The following is an 18765-nucleotide window of genomic DNA, read 5'->3' on the forward strand; positions in this document are numbered from 1 at the left end:
TGTCGTCGAGCGGTGGACTCCCGCGCCGGCGGGGACGGAGCTCCCTCCATCGACGTCGACGGGGACTCCACCTGCGTGGCTGTCGAGACCGGCACCGCAAGCGGCGGCGGTGTCGACTGCCCCGGCGCCGGGCTAGAGCTCGCCGGCGCCACAGTCATCGGCGCCGAGGGCGCAAGCACCCCCGGCGCCGGCACAGCCTGGCGCATCAGCCCTTCCAGGATCCCCGGAAGGATGGCTCTGAGGCACTCGTCCAGGCCCGCTGCCGGGAAAGGCGGTGGGGCCGGTAAGGGTGTCGGTGCCGGAAGCTGCTGGGGGCCAGGAGACGGCACCGAGGTGCCGGAACCCCGACGCGTCGGTACCTCCACCACCGACGGAGATCTCTCCTCTCTGCGATGACGCTTCGGCGTCGACTCCTCTTCAGGGTGCACCGAGGGCTCCCGGTGACGGCGCTTCTTGTCTTTTTTCCGGTGCACGTCACCGGTGCCGGAGGGCATGGAGGAGGAGGAGGTCGATCCCCCTCGGTCTCGGGGTACCGGGTCCGACAGGGTTCGGTCCCGTGGCTCACGAGTTGAGGGAGTGACCGGGGCCGACTGCCCACGCGGTCTCTCTACCCCACTCTCGCCGGCGGACCGGCGGGCCGACGGGACCTGTTCTCCTGGGGTCGCTGCCATCGGTGCCGATGTCTCGGGCATCGATACCGGTACCGAAGAACCAGTTTTCGATACCGATGCCGTCGAGGTCGACGTCGAGGGGCCGGCGCAAGTTCCAAAAAGACGGTCCCGCAGAACTTGCCTCGCAACCTGAGTCCGTTTCCGGAGACCGAGACACAAAACGCACGACTTGAGATTGTGCTCCGGCCCGAGGCACTGGAGGCACCAAGCGTGGGTGTCGGTCTGCGAGATCGGCCGGCCGCAGCGACCACACTTTTTAAATCCACTCGGGACCTTCGAGGACATCGACGGAAAAATCGCGTCGGCGAAGTCAAAGTCGGCAATGGTGGCTAAAATCACACCACGAAAATTGTAACCGACCGAGCGGCCACTAGGCCGCAACGAGGCGTCCCCGCTAGAAAGCGAGGGAAAAAAAGGAGCGCGTGCTCCACACGCGCAAAATTCTTTTTTTTTTTTTTTTTTTTTTATAAAAGAAAAGAAGAAGAAGAAGAGGCCGAACAGGCCAAAAGCGACGATCCGCGTAAACGCGGTCGAAAAAATCCGGCGGCTGAAACGAGAGAGAGGGGAAAACACAACTCTCTCAGTCGCGGAAAAAAAGTAACTGGCGGGAGCGGTCGCGCACGGGCGGGAAGACGGCCGCGCATGCGCGGTGGGCGTGCCCTGCGTGCTGACCGTCCCGCGAAGCTTATTTCCGGTTGGTGGGGGCTGCCGCGGACGTCACCCAGTCGTGAGAACAAGCAGCCTGCTTGTCCTCGGAGAATGGATATTACTGAAAAATGTTACAATAGTCTGTAGTTTTATCATTTTTTTTCATAAGTTGATGCCAACTGCTGAAATGCTTAAGACCTTATTTTGTTGTTGTTCATTTGTCTGTTGAGGAATTGCCTGACCTTTCCAAAGTCTTATGTGCCTACCTCTATCAAAAGAAATGAGGAAAATGTGGAGGTTTTGTTGAGTTGAATCTCTCAAGAAGTTTTAATCTAGCTGTTTTATTAGAAACATCTGTGGAAGAAACTAATACGAGTTTTTTGATCGCTACTTCCCTGGGGTCTTCCGACAAATATTTTTCCCTTATATTTCAGATTTCAACATGTTTTATTTCATGTCCTAAAGTTAATGTGTTTCATATCTTCTGCTACATCAGTAATTAGAACAGAATGTTTATCTATGAGATCAAGAGAAGTATCCCTTAATTTAGTTTTTTTTTTCCTTGAAGTTTCCTAGAAAGTGAATAGTCAAGGACCAGACTGGATCTCAATTGATGGACTTTGTAGCACCAGTTCACAGTTTAGATTTAAATTAGCGGGATCTATTTACATCTTGGATGTAGTTTTGCTGCTTCTTACTTATGGGATATTTTTACCATTTCAGCTGCTGAAGAAACCGTTTTAGAAAGGAGTGGCTTTTAAACCCCTTATTCTATATGAGTGTCGCCCATCACGTTGTTTCATCAGCAAATTTAATTACCACACTAGTTATTCCCATCTCTAGATCATTTATAAATATGCTAAAAATCAGCAGTCCCAGCACAGACCTTAGGAAACCCCACTATCTACCCTTCTCTATTGAGGATACTGACCATTTAACCCTACTCTATGTTTTCTGTCATTTAACCAGTTTTTAATCCACAATAGGACATTGCCTCCTATCCTATGACTTTCTAGTTTCCTCGGGAGTCATTCACGAGGTACTTTGTCAAATGCCTTTTGAAAATCCAGGTACACAATATTGACTGGCTCACCTTTATCTACATGCTTATTCATCCCTTCAAAGAAATGTAGTAGATTGGTAAGGCAAGATTTCCCTTGACTGAATCCATGTTAGCTTTGTCTCATTAATCCATGTTTAAGTATATGCTCTGTAATTTTGTTCTTGGTCTCTACCATTTTACCCGGCAGACGTCAGGCTCACCTGTCTATACATTTCCAGATCACCTCTGGAACCCTTTTTAGTTCCAATAATTTTTTATTGATGACACATCCAATTAAACAGCATACAAACAGATGCAATGCATGTATAACCATTGAACATCTTACAAATAAATGTAAGAACAATGAAACCATACTCGTCATCAAAAGTTTTCTTTTTAGGACAACAAACCCCCCTCCCCTTCCCCTGAAACTGAAATCTCCCCATCCACTAACCTCCTCCCTAACCACCCAACTCTAAATCCACATGAAACCTTTGAAGTTCCCTACCTCCCCCACCCACTCACCCACCCAACTAGGAACTCAGAATTCCCCCAATAGGAGTATAACATCCAAACAAACCCCTCTCATGTCGCATTGAGGAGTAGGCTACGACCTCGAGGGTGTAGAATCTGGAGATAATAACCCCAGATGGCCAAAAACCTTTTCCGTCTCTTTGGTGCTGACCGGAACTCCTGTGCCTTCCCAGTCGCCAAGAGATGTACCTGGTTCCTCCAATGCCAATAAGCCGGAGGGTCCTGTAACGTCCAGTAATGCAGGATACACTTGCGGACAAGCAAGCATAACTTACGCTGGAGCATCACTTCATTTTTATTGCGGCTCCTAAAGGCCCCCAGCACATCCAATAGCAGCTGTTCTACTGTTCCCATAACTTTAATTCCCAACTCTAATTCCATAAAGTGTTGTATACAACGCCAGAAGGCTTGCACTGAAGGGCAACTCCACAACGTATGGTATAGTGAGCCCTGGGCTCCCCCACACTTGAGGCAGGTAGGCCTCACCAATCCTCCCACGTGAAACAGCTGAGAGAATGATATGTATGCTCTGTGAATAACGTGATAGGCACATTCCCTTAATCGTGCATCAGTGGTGAGGGTGGGTGTACATGCTACTGAGAGTAAAATGTCCCATTGTGCCAGAGAGGCCCCCACCTCCCGTTCCCACCTAAGTCTGAGCTCGGTGTGGTCTTTAAGTAGTTTCCGTTTGGCAAGGGATTTATGCAAGAGCGAGACTGATATCTCTCCCTCTCTCAGGAAGTGGAAAAATTCTCTAAGCTTGTCACCTATTCGACTACTTATTGAGGTTTGGGTTAATGTTGAAAGGTAATGGGTGACTTGCCCGAACGCAAACCTATTCCCCCAGGAATCTCCCACCTTGTTCATTAGGTCCTCAGCTGAAATAGGCATCCCCTTCTCTGTTAGCAAATGTTCCAATCGGGTTATACCTTGGTCTGATTATTGGTTAAAAAAGTTTGTTGGTGAAGCCTGGTTGAAAAGCAGAGTTGCCAAATAAAGTGATCTGATCAGTCGTACTTGGGTGCCCCCCCAGCTCCGCACAAACAATCCCCAAGTGGCATAATTGACAGGCCTGATTATATAGTTTCATGTCTGGCAAGCCTAAGCCTCCCCGCCCCCAGCCCACTACGAAAACTGAACTTTAGGTTTTTTTATGAGCCCAATCAGGCGATTAGTCTATAAAAGGCGTTAAACTCTTTCCGAAGCAGCCAAACAGGCAATATCTGCAGAAAATAAAGCCACCTTGGGAATACCACCATTTTCACCAAGCTCACTCTACCCATCAGGGACAATGGAAGATCTTGCCAACCCTCTAACATCTTGCTAGTGTCCTCCAGCAGAGCAGAGACATTCAACTGATATAGCTGTGTCACATTCATAGGTAGCAGGATACCCAGATAGCGAAAGGATTGCTCTGCCCAACGCAAGCGAAATTCTGTACCCCATTCTGCCACTAGCTGGGCCGATGAAGTCAAGGCCTCTGATTTATCTAAGTTTAATCGCAAACCAGCGTAGTCCCCATATTCTTTAAAGATTTCCAATAGGGACAGTAACAAGTCTCGCAGCTCGGTCAACTATACTAAGATATCATCTGCAAAGGCCACAACTTTAAAGGTCAGAGTACCCATCGAGACTCCTCGTACTGCTGGAGTGTCTACTATGTCCCTCAATAACGGGTCTAACATCAGAACAAAAAGTAGGGGGGAGAGAGGGCAATCTTGCCGAGTACCTCGTAGAATCCGAAAATCACCAGACTCCACTCCATTAACAGACACCCGTGCCTTAGGGGTGGAGTACAAGGTTCTCACCGCCGATAGAAACCGCCCCGAAAAACCGTACTTGACCAGAGTGGCGAACAGAAAATTCCAATGAACGCGGTCAAACGCTTTCTCCGCGTCAAAGCTGACGAGAAGCGATTATAAGCTCTTTCTATGTCGATATTCCAAGGAGGCTAGAATCCTCCAAAGATTTTAGCCATCGTTTGCCCACGTACAAATCCCACCAGGGAGTCATGTACAAGCCGTGGTAGAACGCGTGCTAACCGGTTTGTCAGTATTTTATCGAGTAGCTTAACCTCATAGTTCAACAGTGATATAGGACAGTAAGATGTCGCTAGTGTGGGGTCTTTCCCTGGTTTTGGTATTACTATTATCCTTGCCGTGTTTAACTGCTCGGGTAAATTCTCTGTCTCCACTAGAACATTAAACATACTCGTCAGGGGGAACACGATTTCCTCTCCTAGCAATTTATAGAACTCCACCCTAAACCCATCTATTCCTGGGGCTTTCAAAAGTGGGCTCTGCTTAATTACTAAATGGACCTCGTCCGCCAATATTGGTTTGTTGAGTATGTCATTATCTATCTGACACAGTGAAGGCAGAGATAAGTTGGCCCAGTAAAGGTCACTAGGAAGTCCCCCATCCTCCGGGGCTTCATAAAGCTGCTCACAGTAGGAGTAAAATATATTACAAATTTTCTGATCAGTGTGTGCTGGCTTGCCTTGATCTGTCATCATCGACAGTATTCTAGATTGTCCCCTCTTTGCTGCTATGAGGCGTGAGAGAAGGCGTCCCCCCTTATTCCCATGCTTATAAAACATGTACTTATAGTAGGTCTGCGATTTCAGGGCCCTTTGATGCACTAGCTCATTTAATGCTACCTGTAGTTCTAGTACCCTCTATTTATGCTCCAAGGAATGTGACTGTCCAAATCTCCGCCGAGCCACCCCGAGTTGTCGGCTTAGACGGAGGATCTCTTGATCTCTAGCCCTTCTCTGGTGGCAGGTGTAACTAATAATTTCACCTCTCAAAATGGCCTTTGTGGCTTCCCAATAGAGGACCAGCTCTGCCTCATGTTCTGCATTATAAACTTTATAGTCCTGCCAACATTTGATTATCTTATCTCGAAAAGCTCGGTCTCTGTATAATTCCACCGGGAAAGCCCAGCGCCCTCCCCATGTGGAGGCCTGGGACAAGACACAATCCATCCAAACCCACGCATGATCCGAAATAATGTAAGGCCCAATGTCTACCTTGGTCACTGTTTTAAACAACTGCCTTGAAATCAGCAAGTAGTAAATGCGGGCTTGAGCAGAGTGAGCTCGGGACAAATGTGTAAAATCCCTCTCCTGAGGGTGTAATACCCGCCAAACATCAATTAAATCTAACTGATGGCACAAATTGAGAAGCCCTCTACTTTTGTGGTAGGCTCCAGTCCTCACGGGATGCGACTTATCTAACTGGGGATCCACTACGGAATTAAAATCTCCCCCCACCAGGACAGCCATCTGTGGACAAGCCAGAAGCTTAGAAGTTATCATCTTATAGAATTGGCGATTGTATTGATTGGGGGCATACACATTCCTGAAGATTAACTTTTGTCGTTTCACTGTAGCTTCACATAACACAAATCTACCCCTAGGGTTCTCAAAGAGGGACTTTACCTTGTCTGCTACCCCTTTCTGAAATAATTCTCTTCTCACATCCAGCAGCTCACCAAGACCTATCGTTTCTTTCTTTACAACATCTGTAAAATCAGCCCCTTTCTTTCCGAGCACTCTACCAAAACCCTCATCCACACCCTTGTCACCTCTCGTTTGGACTACTGCAAACTGCTTCTTGCTGGCCTCCCACTTAGTCTCCTCTCCCCTCTCCAGTCGGTTCAAAACTCTGCTGCCCGTCTCGTCTTCCGCCAGGGTTGCTTTACTCATACTACCCCTCTCCTCAAGTCGCTTCACTGGCTCCCTATCCGTTTTCGCATCCTGTTCAAACTTCTTCTACTTACCTATAAATGTACTCACTCTGCTGCTCCCCAGTATGTCTTCACACTCGTCCTTCCCTACACCGCTTCCCGTGCACTCCGTTCCATGGATAAATCCTTCTTATCTGTTCCCTTCTCCACTACTGCCAACTTCAGACTTCGCTCCTTCTGTCTCGCTGCACCCTACGCCTGGAATAGACTTCCTGAGCCCCTACGTCTTGCCCCATCCTTGACCATCTTTAAATCTAGATTGAAAGCCCACCTCTTTAACATTGCTTTTGACTTGTAACCACTCCCCCACATTAATTGATTTGCTTGCTTTATTTTTGTCTATTAGATTGTAAGCTCTTTGAGCAGGGACTGTCTTTCTTCTATGTTTGTGCAGCGCTGCGTACGCTTTGTAGCGCTATAGAAATGCTAAATAGTAGTAGTAGTAGTAATATGCAACCCCTCCCTTCTTCCACTGGGCAGCTGCTGAGACACATTCTCCCACCCACCATGTTTTAAGCTTAGTATGTTCCAGAGCAGACAAGTGGGTCTCCTGTAGTAAGGCGATATCAATTCGATGGCGTTGTAGGTGCTGTAGTATTTTTGAGCGTTTGATAGGGGAGTTAATTCCTCCCACATTCCAAGTTACCACCTTCAGAATTGTACCCCACATCAAGACTTGTATCCACCCAGTATTCTACTACTTACATACATGAAGAGGTGTCCCAGCCTAACCCCCCCCATGGACATGTCTCCCGAACCGGTATCACAGGCCATTCAAAAAGTAAGCAACTAATCACCTGGGTTGTAACCTGCTCCTCTAGTTGCTAGCACCAAGCCCTGAAACCCACCCATCGCTCCCCCCCCCCCCCCCCCCCCCGATTCCTCCTAACTTCTCTCTACCCCTCCCCCGTTAACTCTACCTATGGTTCCCTTCATGGGAACATCACATTTAACACCTCCCACCACACACCCCTCTAAACAAGGCACAGTTGCGGATCAATCAACCTCTATATATATAAGAGAAAGGCAGACGAGAAAGGAGAAAAAAAAAAACATAGTTCAGTGCAAAAGTCTCACAGTGCATGTCCTCTTATAGGCAGGATCCTAGATTCTTATGCTGCCCTGTGTCTCCGTAGTGCTCCGAGTACTGGGACCAATAGTGGGCAAACATCCACCCCTGCAGCTGAGCAGCCAATGTCCTGAGCATGTCACCCTGCGGCAATAGGAAATCAGCAGGCCTCACTTAATGATCCGGTCTTTCATCCCTGGCAGGTCTCAATTCCAAAGAGTTCAGAAATTCCTGCGCCTTCTCCACCGTGTGAAAAACCTTGGTTTCTGCTTGATATGTCACTCGTAGCTTAGTCGGGTATTGGAGAGCAAAGTGGATTTTTAAAGCAAAAAGTCTTGAGCACACCGCCAAAAAACGGATCTTCTGGTTATCGTATTGTAGTTCCTGGCTGCTTCTCAGGGCCTGCAAAATGGCCGTTTTATGTACAAAGTTAAGGAGGCAACAAGATCACCACTCTCGGTCTCAGGTTGGGCTGTTGGCGGGGACCCACCCCGTGAGCTCGCTCCACGCACAGCGACCCCGGGGAAGATGACAGCTTTAGCTGCTGCGGTAGCCATGTCTCTAAGAATCCCCACAGATCACTCTTTCCCAGCGTCTCCGGTAGGCCCACAAACCTCAAACTGTTCCGTCGGGATCTGTTTTCTAGATCCTTCATATGTTGCCACTAGAGTTTGCAAACGGGCTTGTTCCTCCTCCACTTTGGTTACCCGATCCTCCAAGATCCCACGTCTCTGCTGGTAAGCCACAAAGTCCTTACTAAGCTGCCCCATATGCTCTTGCAATTGTTCCAATTTAATATCAATAGGGCTCAAACGTTTGTCAAATAATATTTCCATGGCCCCTGTGACCTCGGCCGCCACCTCTGCCACCCACGCCGAACCGATTGTGGAGGCGGCCGGGATCGTCGGGCCCGCAATTTTGTCCTCGTGCTACCGGGCTTTCGCCTTCTCCTTGCGTGGTCCTTTCGCTGCCATGACTCTTGTAAAAGGTATCAAAGTGACACTGAGTTCCTCCGACAATAAACTAGATGGGAATGGCACAAACTGGTAGATCAAAAATGCTGTGGAAGAGGAGTTTAGTGGTGGGCTGGCAAGAGCAGAGTTTTCAGCGACCGCTCCCGAACATGGTGTCACATGACCTCCCCTGGAACCCTTTTTAAAAACTGACGTTACATTGGCCAAACCTCCAATCTTCCGGTACCACGCTTGATCTTAAAGATAAATTACATATTACTAACAATAGTTCCGCAAGTTCATTTTTCAATTCTGTCAGTACTCTGGGATGTACACCATCCAGTCCAGGTGATTTGCTACTCTTCAATATGTCAAACTGCTCCATTACATCTTCCATATTTATAGAGATTTGTTTCGGTTTCTTTGACTCGTCAGCATTGAATAGCATTTCTGGCACCGATCTCTCTCCCACATCTTGCTCAGTGAAGACCAAAGCAAATAATTCATTTAATCTCTCCACTATGGCTAAATCCAGAGGTCAATATTCCATCCTCATTCTTCTTGATCTTTCCGCTGCTTTTGATACTGTTGATCACAGCATACTTCTCGATACCCTGTCCTCACTTGAATTCCAGGGCTCTGTCCTTTCCTGGTTCTCTTCCTACCTCTCCCTCCGCACCTTTAGTGTTCACTCTGGTGGATCCTCTTCTACTTCTATCCCTCTGCCTGTCGGCGTACCTCAGGGTTCTGTTCTTGGTCCCCTCCTCTTTTCTATCTACACTTCTTCCCTTGGTTCATTAATCTCATCCCATGGCTTTTCCTACCATCTCTATGCTGATGACTCCCAATATACCTTTCTACCCCTGATATCTCACCTTGCATCCAAACCAAAGTTTCAGCGTGCTTGTCTGGCATTGCTGTCTGGATGTCTCAACGCCACCTGAAATTAAACATGACCAAAACCGAGCTTCTCATTTTCCCCCCAAACCCACCTCCCCACTCCCCCCGTTTTCTATTTCTGTTGATGGCTCTCTCACTCTCCCTGTCTCCTCAGCTCGAAACCTTGGGGTCATCTTTGACTCTTCTCTCTCCTTCTCTGCTCATATCCAGCAGACCGCCAAGACCTGTCTTTCTTTCTTTACAACAACCGTAAAATCCGCCCCTTTCTTTCTGAGCTCTCTACCAAAACCCTCATCCACACCCTTGTCACCTCTCGTTTAGACTACTGCAATCTGCTTCTTGCTGGCCTCCCACTTAGTCACCTCTCCCCTCTCCAGTCGGTTCAAAACTCTGCTGCCCGTCTCGTCTTCCGCCAGGGTCGTTTTACTCATACTACCCCTCTCCTCAAGTCGCTTCACTGGCTCCCTATCCATTTTCGCATCCTGTTCAAACTTCTTCTACTAACCTATAAATGTACTAACTCTGCTGCTCCCCAGTATCTCTCCATACTCATCCTTCCCTACACCCCTTCCCGTGCACTCCGCTCCATGGATAAATCCTTCTTATCTGTTCCCTTCTCCACTACTGCCAACTCCAGACTTCGCACCTTCTGTCTCACTGCACCCTACGCCTGGAATAAACTTCCTGAGCCCATACGTCTTGCCCCATCCTTGGCCACCTTTAAATCTAGACTGAAAGCCCACCTCTTTAACATTGCTTTTGACTCGTAACCACTTGTAACCACTCGCCTCCACCTACCCTCCTCTCCACTTTCCTGTACACATTAAATGATTTGATTACTTTATTTTTTGTCTATTAGATTGTAAGCTCTTTCAGCAGGGACTGTCTTTCTTCTATGTTTGTGCAGCGCTGCGTACGCCTTGTAGCGCTATAGAAATGCTAAATAGTAGTAGTAGTAGTCTTCTTCGTTTGCCCCTTTTATCACTTGGTCATCTAGCGATCCAACTGATTCTATCGCCGGCTTCTTGCTTCTAATATACCTAAAAAAGGTATTATTCTGTGCTTTTGCATACAATGCAATCTTCTTTTCAAAGTTTCTCTTTGCCTTCTTTATCAGCGCTTTGCATTTGACTTCCCATTCCTTATATCGTTTCCTGCTATTTTCAATCGGATCCTTCTTCCATTTTCTGAAGGATTTTCTTTTAGCTCTTATAGCTTCCTTCACCTCACGTTTTAAACATGCCGGCTGTAGTTTGCCCTTCCTTCCTCCTTTTTTAATAGAGAACCAAAAACTGAGCTGAGATATCTCTCTCTTGGCATCAAGTCCAGCTCCTCAGGCAGAAAAATAGTAAGGAGAAACTCAGAACAGACAGAACAACCTTAAAAAAAACTCGCTAATCTAACACTAGCCAGATGAGGAAACATGTGGACCTCTCTCATCTCTGAACAATTTGTAGAGAACAAGAGATATGCAGGAAGTACCATGCAAAGTGACCATCGTTATTTGACCCATTACTTTGCACCGACTAAACATCTCAGAAATCTCTGGCAGGCCCCTGGAATAGTGGGAAGGACTAAAGGAAAGAAAATTATCAGGTAAGACCTAATTTCTCCTTCCCTTATGTATCTTCCCACTATTCCAGAACCTGCAGGATGTTCAAAAGCAATGCCTAGAGTGGGTTGAATCCTGGTGCCACCACCCTGAGGACAGAAGCCCCAAAACTGACTTCTTAGCAAGCTGCAACATCTACCCTGTAGTGCTTGGCAAAGGTATGCAGCGTCTATCACGTCACTGTCTTGCATATATCCACCAGAGACAGTAAAGTAATCTGTACCCAGGATTCCACTGTACGCCTCGTAGAATGATCCTGCAAGGCATGAGGAGCCTGATTTCCCGCAAGGAAATAAGCTGACGTGATACTCTCTTTCAGCCATCTAACAATTGTTGTCTTAAGTACAAGCCTCTGTTTTCCAAAAAAACACAGTCTGTCCAATTTGCGAAACTCAATCATGACTTCCAGATATCAAATGAGGACTCTCCTCATATCGAGAAGCTTCAAGGAAAAATACTGAGCCTCTTCGCCCTCTCTGAGAAACGACGGAAGCTCCACAGATTATCTCAGATGAAATGCTTATACTACTTTCTGAAGAAAGGAAAGAACCATGTGCAAGGAGACCCTCATCTCCAAAAAGTGAAGAATGGGATCCCGACAAGAGAAAGTCTGAAACTCCGAAACCCAACATGGGAGACACAGTAGCCACCAAGAATGCTGTCTTTAGCTTAAGATCTTTTAAAGAGGCCTTCTGGAGTGGCTCAAAAAGAGGCTTCTGAAGAGCCTGAAGAACTAAATTAAGGTTCCCCTCTAGACACAGCATACATACATACATACATGTATACATAGATCTAATTGACCTACCACCCAGAAACAATTCCAGTCTTTCCCGTTCTTCCTTAAACTTACATTATCCAGTCTGCAACGGTCTTAAATAGAAGTCTACCTACGCATCCAGTTTCTCCTTCATAAAAACACAGCTCTGGAATGCACTACCTAAATTCTTAAAATCAACTCAGAACCATCTAAATTTCAGGAAATTACTGAACCTTGTTCGAGAAGGCCTACTTTCCTGACTCAACCTAATTTACCTCTTCTTTTATTACAGCAAAATCCACGGACCCTATCTTTCTTACTCATTCTTATTATCTTTGTTGTCTATACGATATGTAAGTAATTTCACTATTACTTTGTTTAATTGTATTTTAATGCACTGTAGTTTTCCCTACAGTCTTGTGTAAGCCACATTGAGCCTACTACTAGTGGGAAAATGTGGGGTATTATTTGTTAAATAAATAAAGGGAGGCTGCAAGTGGCCCACTTCCCACAACAACTGAACAATATTCGGGTGAGCCGCAAAAGACGTTTTCTGTAGTCGGTTCCTGAAACATGTCATAGTCGCAACATGAACTTTTAGGGAACCCAACACCAAGCCTTTCTGAAGGCCTCCCTGGAGAAAAGCTAGGATGTGCACAATCTGAACAGAGAAGGGAGAAAGTCCATGCTCAGAATACCAGCCTTCGAACATCCTCCACACGCTTGCATACACCATGGACATAGAGCGTTTCCGAGTCTGAAGCAAGGTAGCAATGACCGAATCAGAATAACCTTTTCATCTCAACTGAGCCCTTTCAATGGCCAAGCCACAAGACCAAAGGGGCATGGATCTTCCATGAGAACTGGAACTCACTTCAGTAGGCCATGTACCGGCAGAAGATGGAAAGGACCCCCATCCAGTACTCGAATCAGATTCACATAGCACAGTCTTTGTTCCCAATATGGGGCTACGAGAATTATTCAACCCCGGTGCAATGCGATCGTTTTCAACACTTGGCCCACCATGGTCTAAGGAAGGAAGACATACAGTAAAATGTGTCTCCAGCCAAATGTCCATTTCTGATTTATCTCAATGCGAATCTAGTGATTTTGTTTTGCTGTTTATAAAGATATGAATAATTTTATGCTTAATGTTTCTCAGTATATTATTTGATCTGTATTCATTTATTTACAATACATTTTTTACACACATCATTTAAATACAAATACATTTGCATTATACTTTATAATCAATGTTTTCAGTTATTTAGATTAGTTAATTATACCATTATTAATTTATCATTTGTATTATCATATCACACTATTTTTCATAGTTTTTATGATTCCATGGCACATCATTTTTGAATATGTATGTTTGTTTAATTTTATATTTATTTGTTTTTATGTAAGATAGGACTCCTGACACAGGAATTCTACAAAACTATGTGTCAGACGTTGGTTCAACAGGGTGGGGGGGGGGGGGGGTTAACTTGCAGTGCCGCTCTAACTGGACAGTAGGCATTTTTGGATATTACTTTTTCAGTTCTGGGCGTTGGCTTTCTAGCTCAGATAAGTTTTTGCATGTTTATTTGAGTTACACATGGCAGTTATCTTGAGTGCACCTCACAATAAACATACAGAGGGCTTTAATTATGTGGCACTTTAGAAACACAATATGTACGTTGAGAAATATGTAGTGCCGAGGGTTCTGGATCCAAGATGGTGATTCTTAACTGACGTGAGTGGAGTCTCAGCTCTTACCTTTGTTGGATTTCTTTATTATGCCAAAGCGCAGGGGCCAACTGTCTGTTGTGGCCTCCCAGCGGTCAACCCACAGGGTGGCTGGCATGCTTGATTCCTTTGTGTGGAGAGCCAGGATGACTTTGAGGTCGGAAGGCGGCCTGCATGTGACACCCAGATTGAGACGAAATCCTGTGGCGCCACCAGAGCTGGATGTCACACTGAGCCCTGACCATAAAGCACCTCCCCCGCAGCCACAGAGCATTAGTTCACCGCTGACGATGCCCTCATTCTTGCAGCTAGGAACTGCTGCCGAGTAGGAACAGTGGGAGGCATTGTTACATCCAGCAAATGACTTCAGGGTGTCGGCTTCACTGGACCCCTCGGTGGATGCTGCAACTTTACTTCCATCTGCGGGTGAATCCTTGGCAGCAAGCAGTGAGCAGGAAGATATTTCTTCAGCTATTCAGAAGGTACCGGACTTCACAAGTTCCTTCATTTTTACTTGAGAATCCATCTGAAGTAACACTGGACAATTTGTGGGCCCTAACAGCTAACCTGAGTAAGGCTTTGTGCCCCCAGGTTCAGAAATTGGAGCAAGAAATTTGTTCCTATAAATTTAAGCTGAAAACTGTTGAATCTGAGATTAAAAATTTAGTGGAACGTGTAGGAAAGCAGAAAAAAGATTTGGTCTCTGTTCAAACGATTCAAACTACAATAATAAGGGATGTATCGACTTTAAGAAGGAAAACTGAATCTCTTGAAATTTTCCTAGGGTTTTTTCTGTCACCCCTACGGAAATGCTTAGAACATACATTAAAGAAGTATTGGGTGTGTCTGAGGAATCTATTCCTCCTTTTACTCAGATTTACTACCTCCCAGTTAAACCATTGGAAGATCATCAGAGTGTGGAACAGGATAATGTACCTTTACATATAACGGCTATTTTAGAGTCTTCAGATACTGAAGCAGCTATGCCTTCAACTTTGTTGGTCACAGTTACCTTAGCACCAACTAAGAATTGGTTACTTGGTGCTAAGGCAACACTACAATCTGGTTTTCGCCCTCTCCACTCAACCGAAACTGCGCTTACTAAAGTCTCCAATGACCTATTACTGGCTAAATCCAGAGGTCTCTATTCCATCCTCATTCTTCTTGATCTTTCCGCTGCTTTTGACACTGTCGATCACAGCATACTCCTCGATACCCTGTCCTCACTTGGATTCCAAGGTTCTGTCCTTTCCTGGTACTCTTCCTACCTCTCCCTCCGCACCTTCAGTGTTCACTCTGGTGGATCCTCTTCTACTTCTATCCCTCTGCCTGTCGGCGTACCTCAGGGTTCTGTTCTTGGTCCCCTCCTCTTTCTATCTACACTTCTTCCCTTGGTTCATTAATCTCATCCCATGGCTTTTCCTACCATCTCTATGCTAATGACTCCCAAATATACCTTTCTACCCCTGATATCTCACCTTGCATCCAAACCAAGTTTTCAGCGTGCTTGTCTGACATTGCTGTCTGGATGTCTCAACGCCACCTGAAATTAAACATGACCAAAACCGAGCTTCTCATTTTTCCCCCCAAACCCACCTCCCCACTCCCCCAGTTTTCTATTTCTATTGATGGCTCTCTCATTCTCCCTGTCTCCTCAGCTCGAAACCTTGGGGTCATCTTTGACTCTTCTCTCTCCTTCTCTGCTCATATCCAGCAGCTCGCCAAGTCCTGTCGTTTCTTTCTTTACAACATCTGTAAAATCCGCCCCTTTCTTTCCGAGCACTCTACCAAAACCCTCATCCACACCCTTGTCACCTCTCGTTTAGACTACAGCAATTTGCTTCTTGCTGGCCTCCCACTTAGTCACCTCTCCCCTCTCCAATCGGTTCAAAACTCTGCTGCCCGTCTCGTCTTCCGCCAGGGTCACTTTACTCATACTACCCCTCTCCTCAAGTCGCTTCACTGGCTCACTATCCGTTTTCGCATCCTGTTCAAACTTCTTCTACTAACCTATAAATGTACTCACTCTGCTGCTCCCCAGTATCTCTCCACACTCGTCCTTCCCTACACCCCTTCCCGTGCACTCTGCTCCATGGATAAATCCTTCTTATCTGTTCCCTTCTCCACTACTGCCAACTCCAGACTTTGCGCCTTCTGTCTCGCTGCACCCTACGCCTGGAATAAACTTCCTAAGCCCCTACGTCTTGCCCCATCCTTGGCCACCTTTAAATCTAGACTGAAAGCCCACCTCTTTAACATTGCTTTCGACTCGTAACCACTTGTAACCACTCGCCTCCACCTACCCTCCTCTCCTCCTTCCTGTACACATTAATTGATTTGATTACTTTATTTTGTGTCTATTAGATTGTAAGCTCTTTGAGCAGGGACTGTCTTTCTTCTATGTTTGTGCAGCACTGCGTACGCCTTGTAGCGCTATAGAAATGCTAAATAGTAGTAGTAGTAGTAGTAGTACTTAGGATATGCTTTAAAAATAAGTAGAAGACTTTCTGGGGATTTAAAATTCAAGTTTTTCCAAATGTATCAAGGAACATTCAGAAGAGACGTCGCCAGTTTCTACTGCTTAAAACTGGTGTACTTCAGCTAGGCGCTACCTTTTACTTGCATAATATCTTTGTAAATGTGTAGCTCGATACCAATGTGTTAAATATGTATTCTTTGAACCTTCCTATCTCACCGATTTCCTTGCAGCTAAAAGGATAGTGGGGGTTAATTAATATCAGTCTTACATCTATATTTTGGTTACACATTCTGTATCATGTCAAGTTTTTATTTCTTGAAAAAAGTTTATCTTTTTCTTGTATAATAGTTCCACTTTACATAATCTTGGACCTATATCATGTGGACTTGAGTGTAACTATCTACTTTCTCTGATGTATTAGTAAAATATTTTCCTTTTTTTAATTATGGTTGATAGTGATACTTTTCTATTCAAGTACTTACTTAGTTATATGTTTAAAATGAAGAATAAAAAAAAAGAGAGAGAGAGAAATATGTAGTACCAATAGAGTAATACCTGACAAAAGAATTAACCAGTCACCCTGTTAATTCCACACGTGAGTGCCCTTTTGGGTAAAAGATTGGTACTATATATATATATATATATATATATATATATATATATATAAAGGTCTCTGTTAGGCTGAAAAGACAGTATCTTGCACAAGAATCTTCATTCATGAGAGCACGGTTCATACTGCACTGACATCAAGCATTCACTGAAAATTTGAAGAAAACTGTGGATATAAAGGTGAAGAAACAATGCAACAAGGCGACGGTCATGGCCAGAAGGATGCTAGGCTGAATAGAGAGGGGTATAACCAGCAGAAGAAAAAAAGGTGTTGATGCCCCTCTACAAGTCGTTGGTGAGGCCAGACTTGGAGTATTGTGTTCAGTTTTGGAGGCCGTACCTTGCTAAAGATGTAAAAAGACTGGAAGAGGTACAAAGAAAATGGTATGGGATTTGCGTTGCAAACCGTACGAGGAGAGACTTGCCGACCTGAATGTGTTTACCTAGGAGGAAAGGAGAAACAGGGGTGACATGATACAGACATTCAAATATTTGAAATGTATTAATCCGCAAACGAACCTTCCGGAGACGGGACGGTGGTAGAACTAGAGGACATGAATTGAGGTTGAAGGGAATAATGTCAGGAAGTATTTTTTCACAGAGAGGGTGGTAGATACGTGGAATGCCCTCCCGTGGGAGGTGGTGGAGACAGTAATGGAATTCAAACGTGTGGGATAAACACAAAGGAATCCTGTTTAAAAGGAATGGATCTATGGAATCTTAGCGGAGATTGGGTGGCGACACCTGTATTTGGAGAATAAAACCAGTGCAGGGTGGACTTCTACGGTCTGTGCCCTAATCGTGACTGAATAGATATGGAGGGGCTGGAGTGTAAATTTTAAGGGGCTTCGACGTTAGCTTCAGAACTTTTAGTACAGGAACAGTGCTGGGCAGACTTTTATGGTCTGTGCACTGAGAAAGCAGGGACAAATCAAACTCAGGTATACATATAAAGTATTACATACCATGTAAAATGAGTTTATCTTGTTGGACAGACTGGATGGACCGGTCCAATCTTTATCTGCCGTCATTTACTACGTTACTATGTCATAGAAGTTATCCAAAACTGACTCAGCACTAAGTAACTATTTTTATTGTGGGGAACCCAGGGTGGAAGGTGGTATATCTAATCTATATTGTAACCATCAACCTCATTCTACAGCTTTGTATGGGTCACCTTCATGATTCATCCAAGATCCTAAACAGCATGTCAAGATTCCCAGACTCTACATTACAATGCTGCTGAACAGTCATGGTGTAGAAAAGCATATTAAGAGACAAGAAGAAAACAGAGCTGCATCATCCATACAGTGGTATTAAAGATACCAAATAAAAAGAACCATAATCAAAGTTCAGAAAGGCTGGCTCATTACTTCTTAACTGTACAAGAATGGGCTGGAAATAAAAACATCTTACTGGGCTGCTCTTCTGGGTGACTTGACAATGCAGGAGTCTCAGAAATGCTAGCAGTTTCCTCAGTGGTCTTTTCTTTCAACAATGTTGCCAAGCAGTAGGATTCAGAATGGTCAATACAAGCAGTTTCCAAAATGTCACTTAAGGTTTGGCAAAGGAGGTCTTTTTTCTCCTCCCCTGAAAATATTAAAGAATATAAAATCTTGTTTTTATTAAGTAGCACACAAAAATAATTCAGCTGGAAGGCATTCTTTCTTGTACATTAAGAGATCACTACCACACCAAAGGAAAACCTGCTATTTTTAGCCCCAATAATTACTCTATTGTCAAATTCACTAATACAATATTTTGATATTTGTATTAGTTTTCATAGTCATGCATTCAAACCATTCCTCCATAAACAAGTGGGGAAAGCATGTGGAGAATGGAGAATGGAATTCTTTCTGTCCAAAAGATCGAGTGAGAAAGGTGTTCTCTCTAGCTACCACTGTGTAAAAGAGTTGGGGGAAAAGACCTCAGATGCCTGTAACACCTCCTGTGCTATTGTATTATTCAATTTCAGCATCTCAGTCACAGTGCTGGCTTCGATCACAGGTC

At 45.1% G+C, this 18765-nt stretch overlaps 1 protein-coding gene across 1 annotated transcript in view; it reads right to left on the reverse strand.

Moving 5' to 3' along the window:
* The window catches only part of MINDY3 (MINDY lysine 48 deubiquitinase 3), a 468791-nt gene that overhangs the window by 401038 nt on the left and 48988 nt on the right, over window positions 1-18765 (reverse strand). The window contains exon 4 of the mRNA XM_030199997.1: window positions 18172-18345. Within this exon, the coding sequence (XP_030055857.1) occupies window positions 18172-18345 (174 nt within the window). The remainder of the gene's footprint in view (window positions 1-18171; window positions 18346-18765) is intronic.

Source organism: Microcaecilia unicolor, chromosome 1, assembly GCF_901765095.1.
Source record: "Microcaecilia unicolor chromosome 1, aMicUni1.1, whole genome shotgun sequence".
NCBI lineage: Eukaryota > Metazoa > Chordata > Amphibia > Gymnophiona > Siphonopidae > Microcaecilia > Microcaecilia unicolor.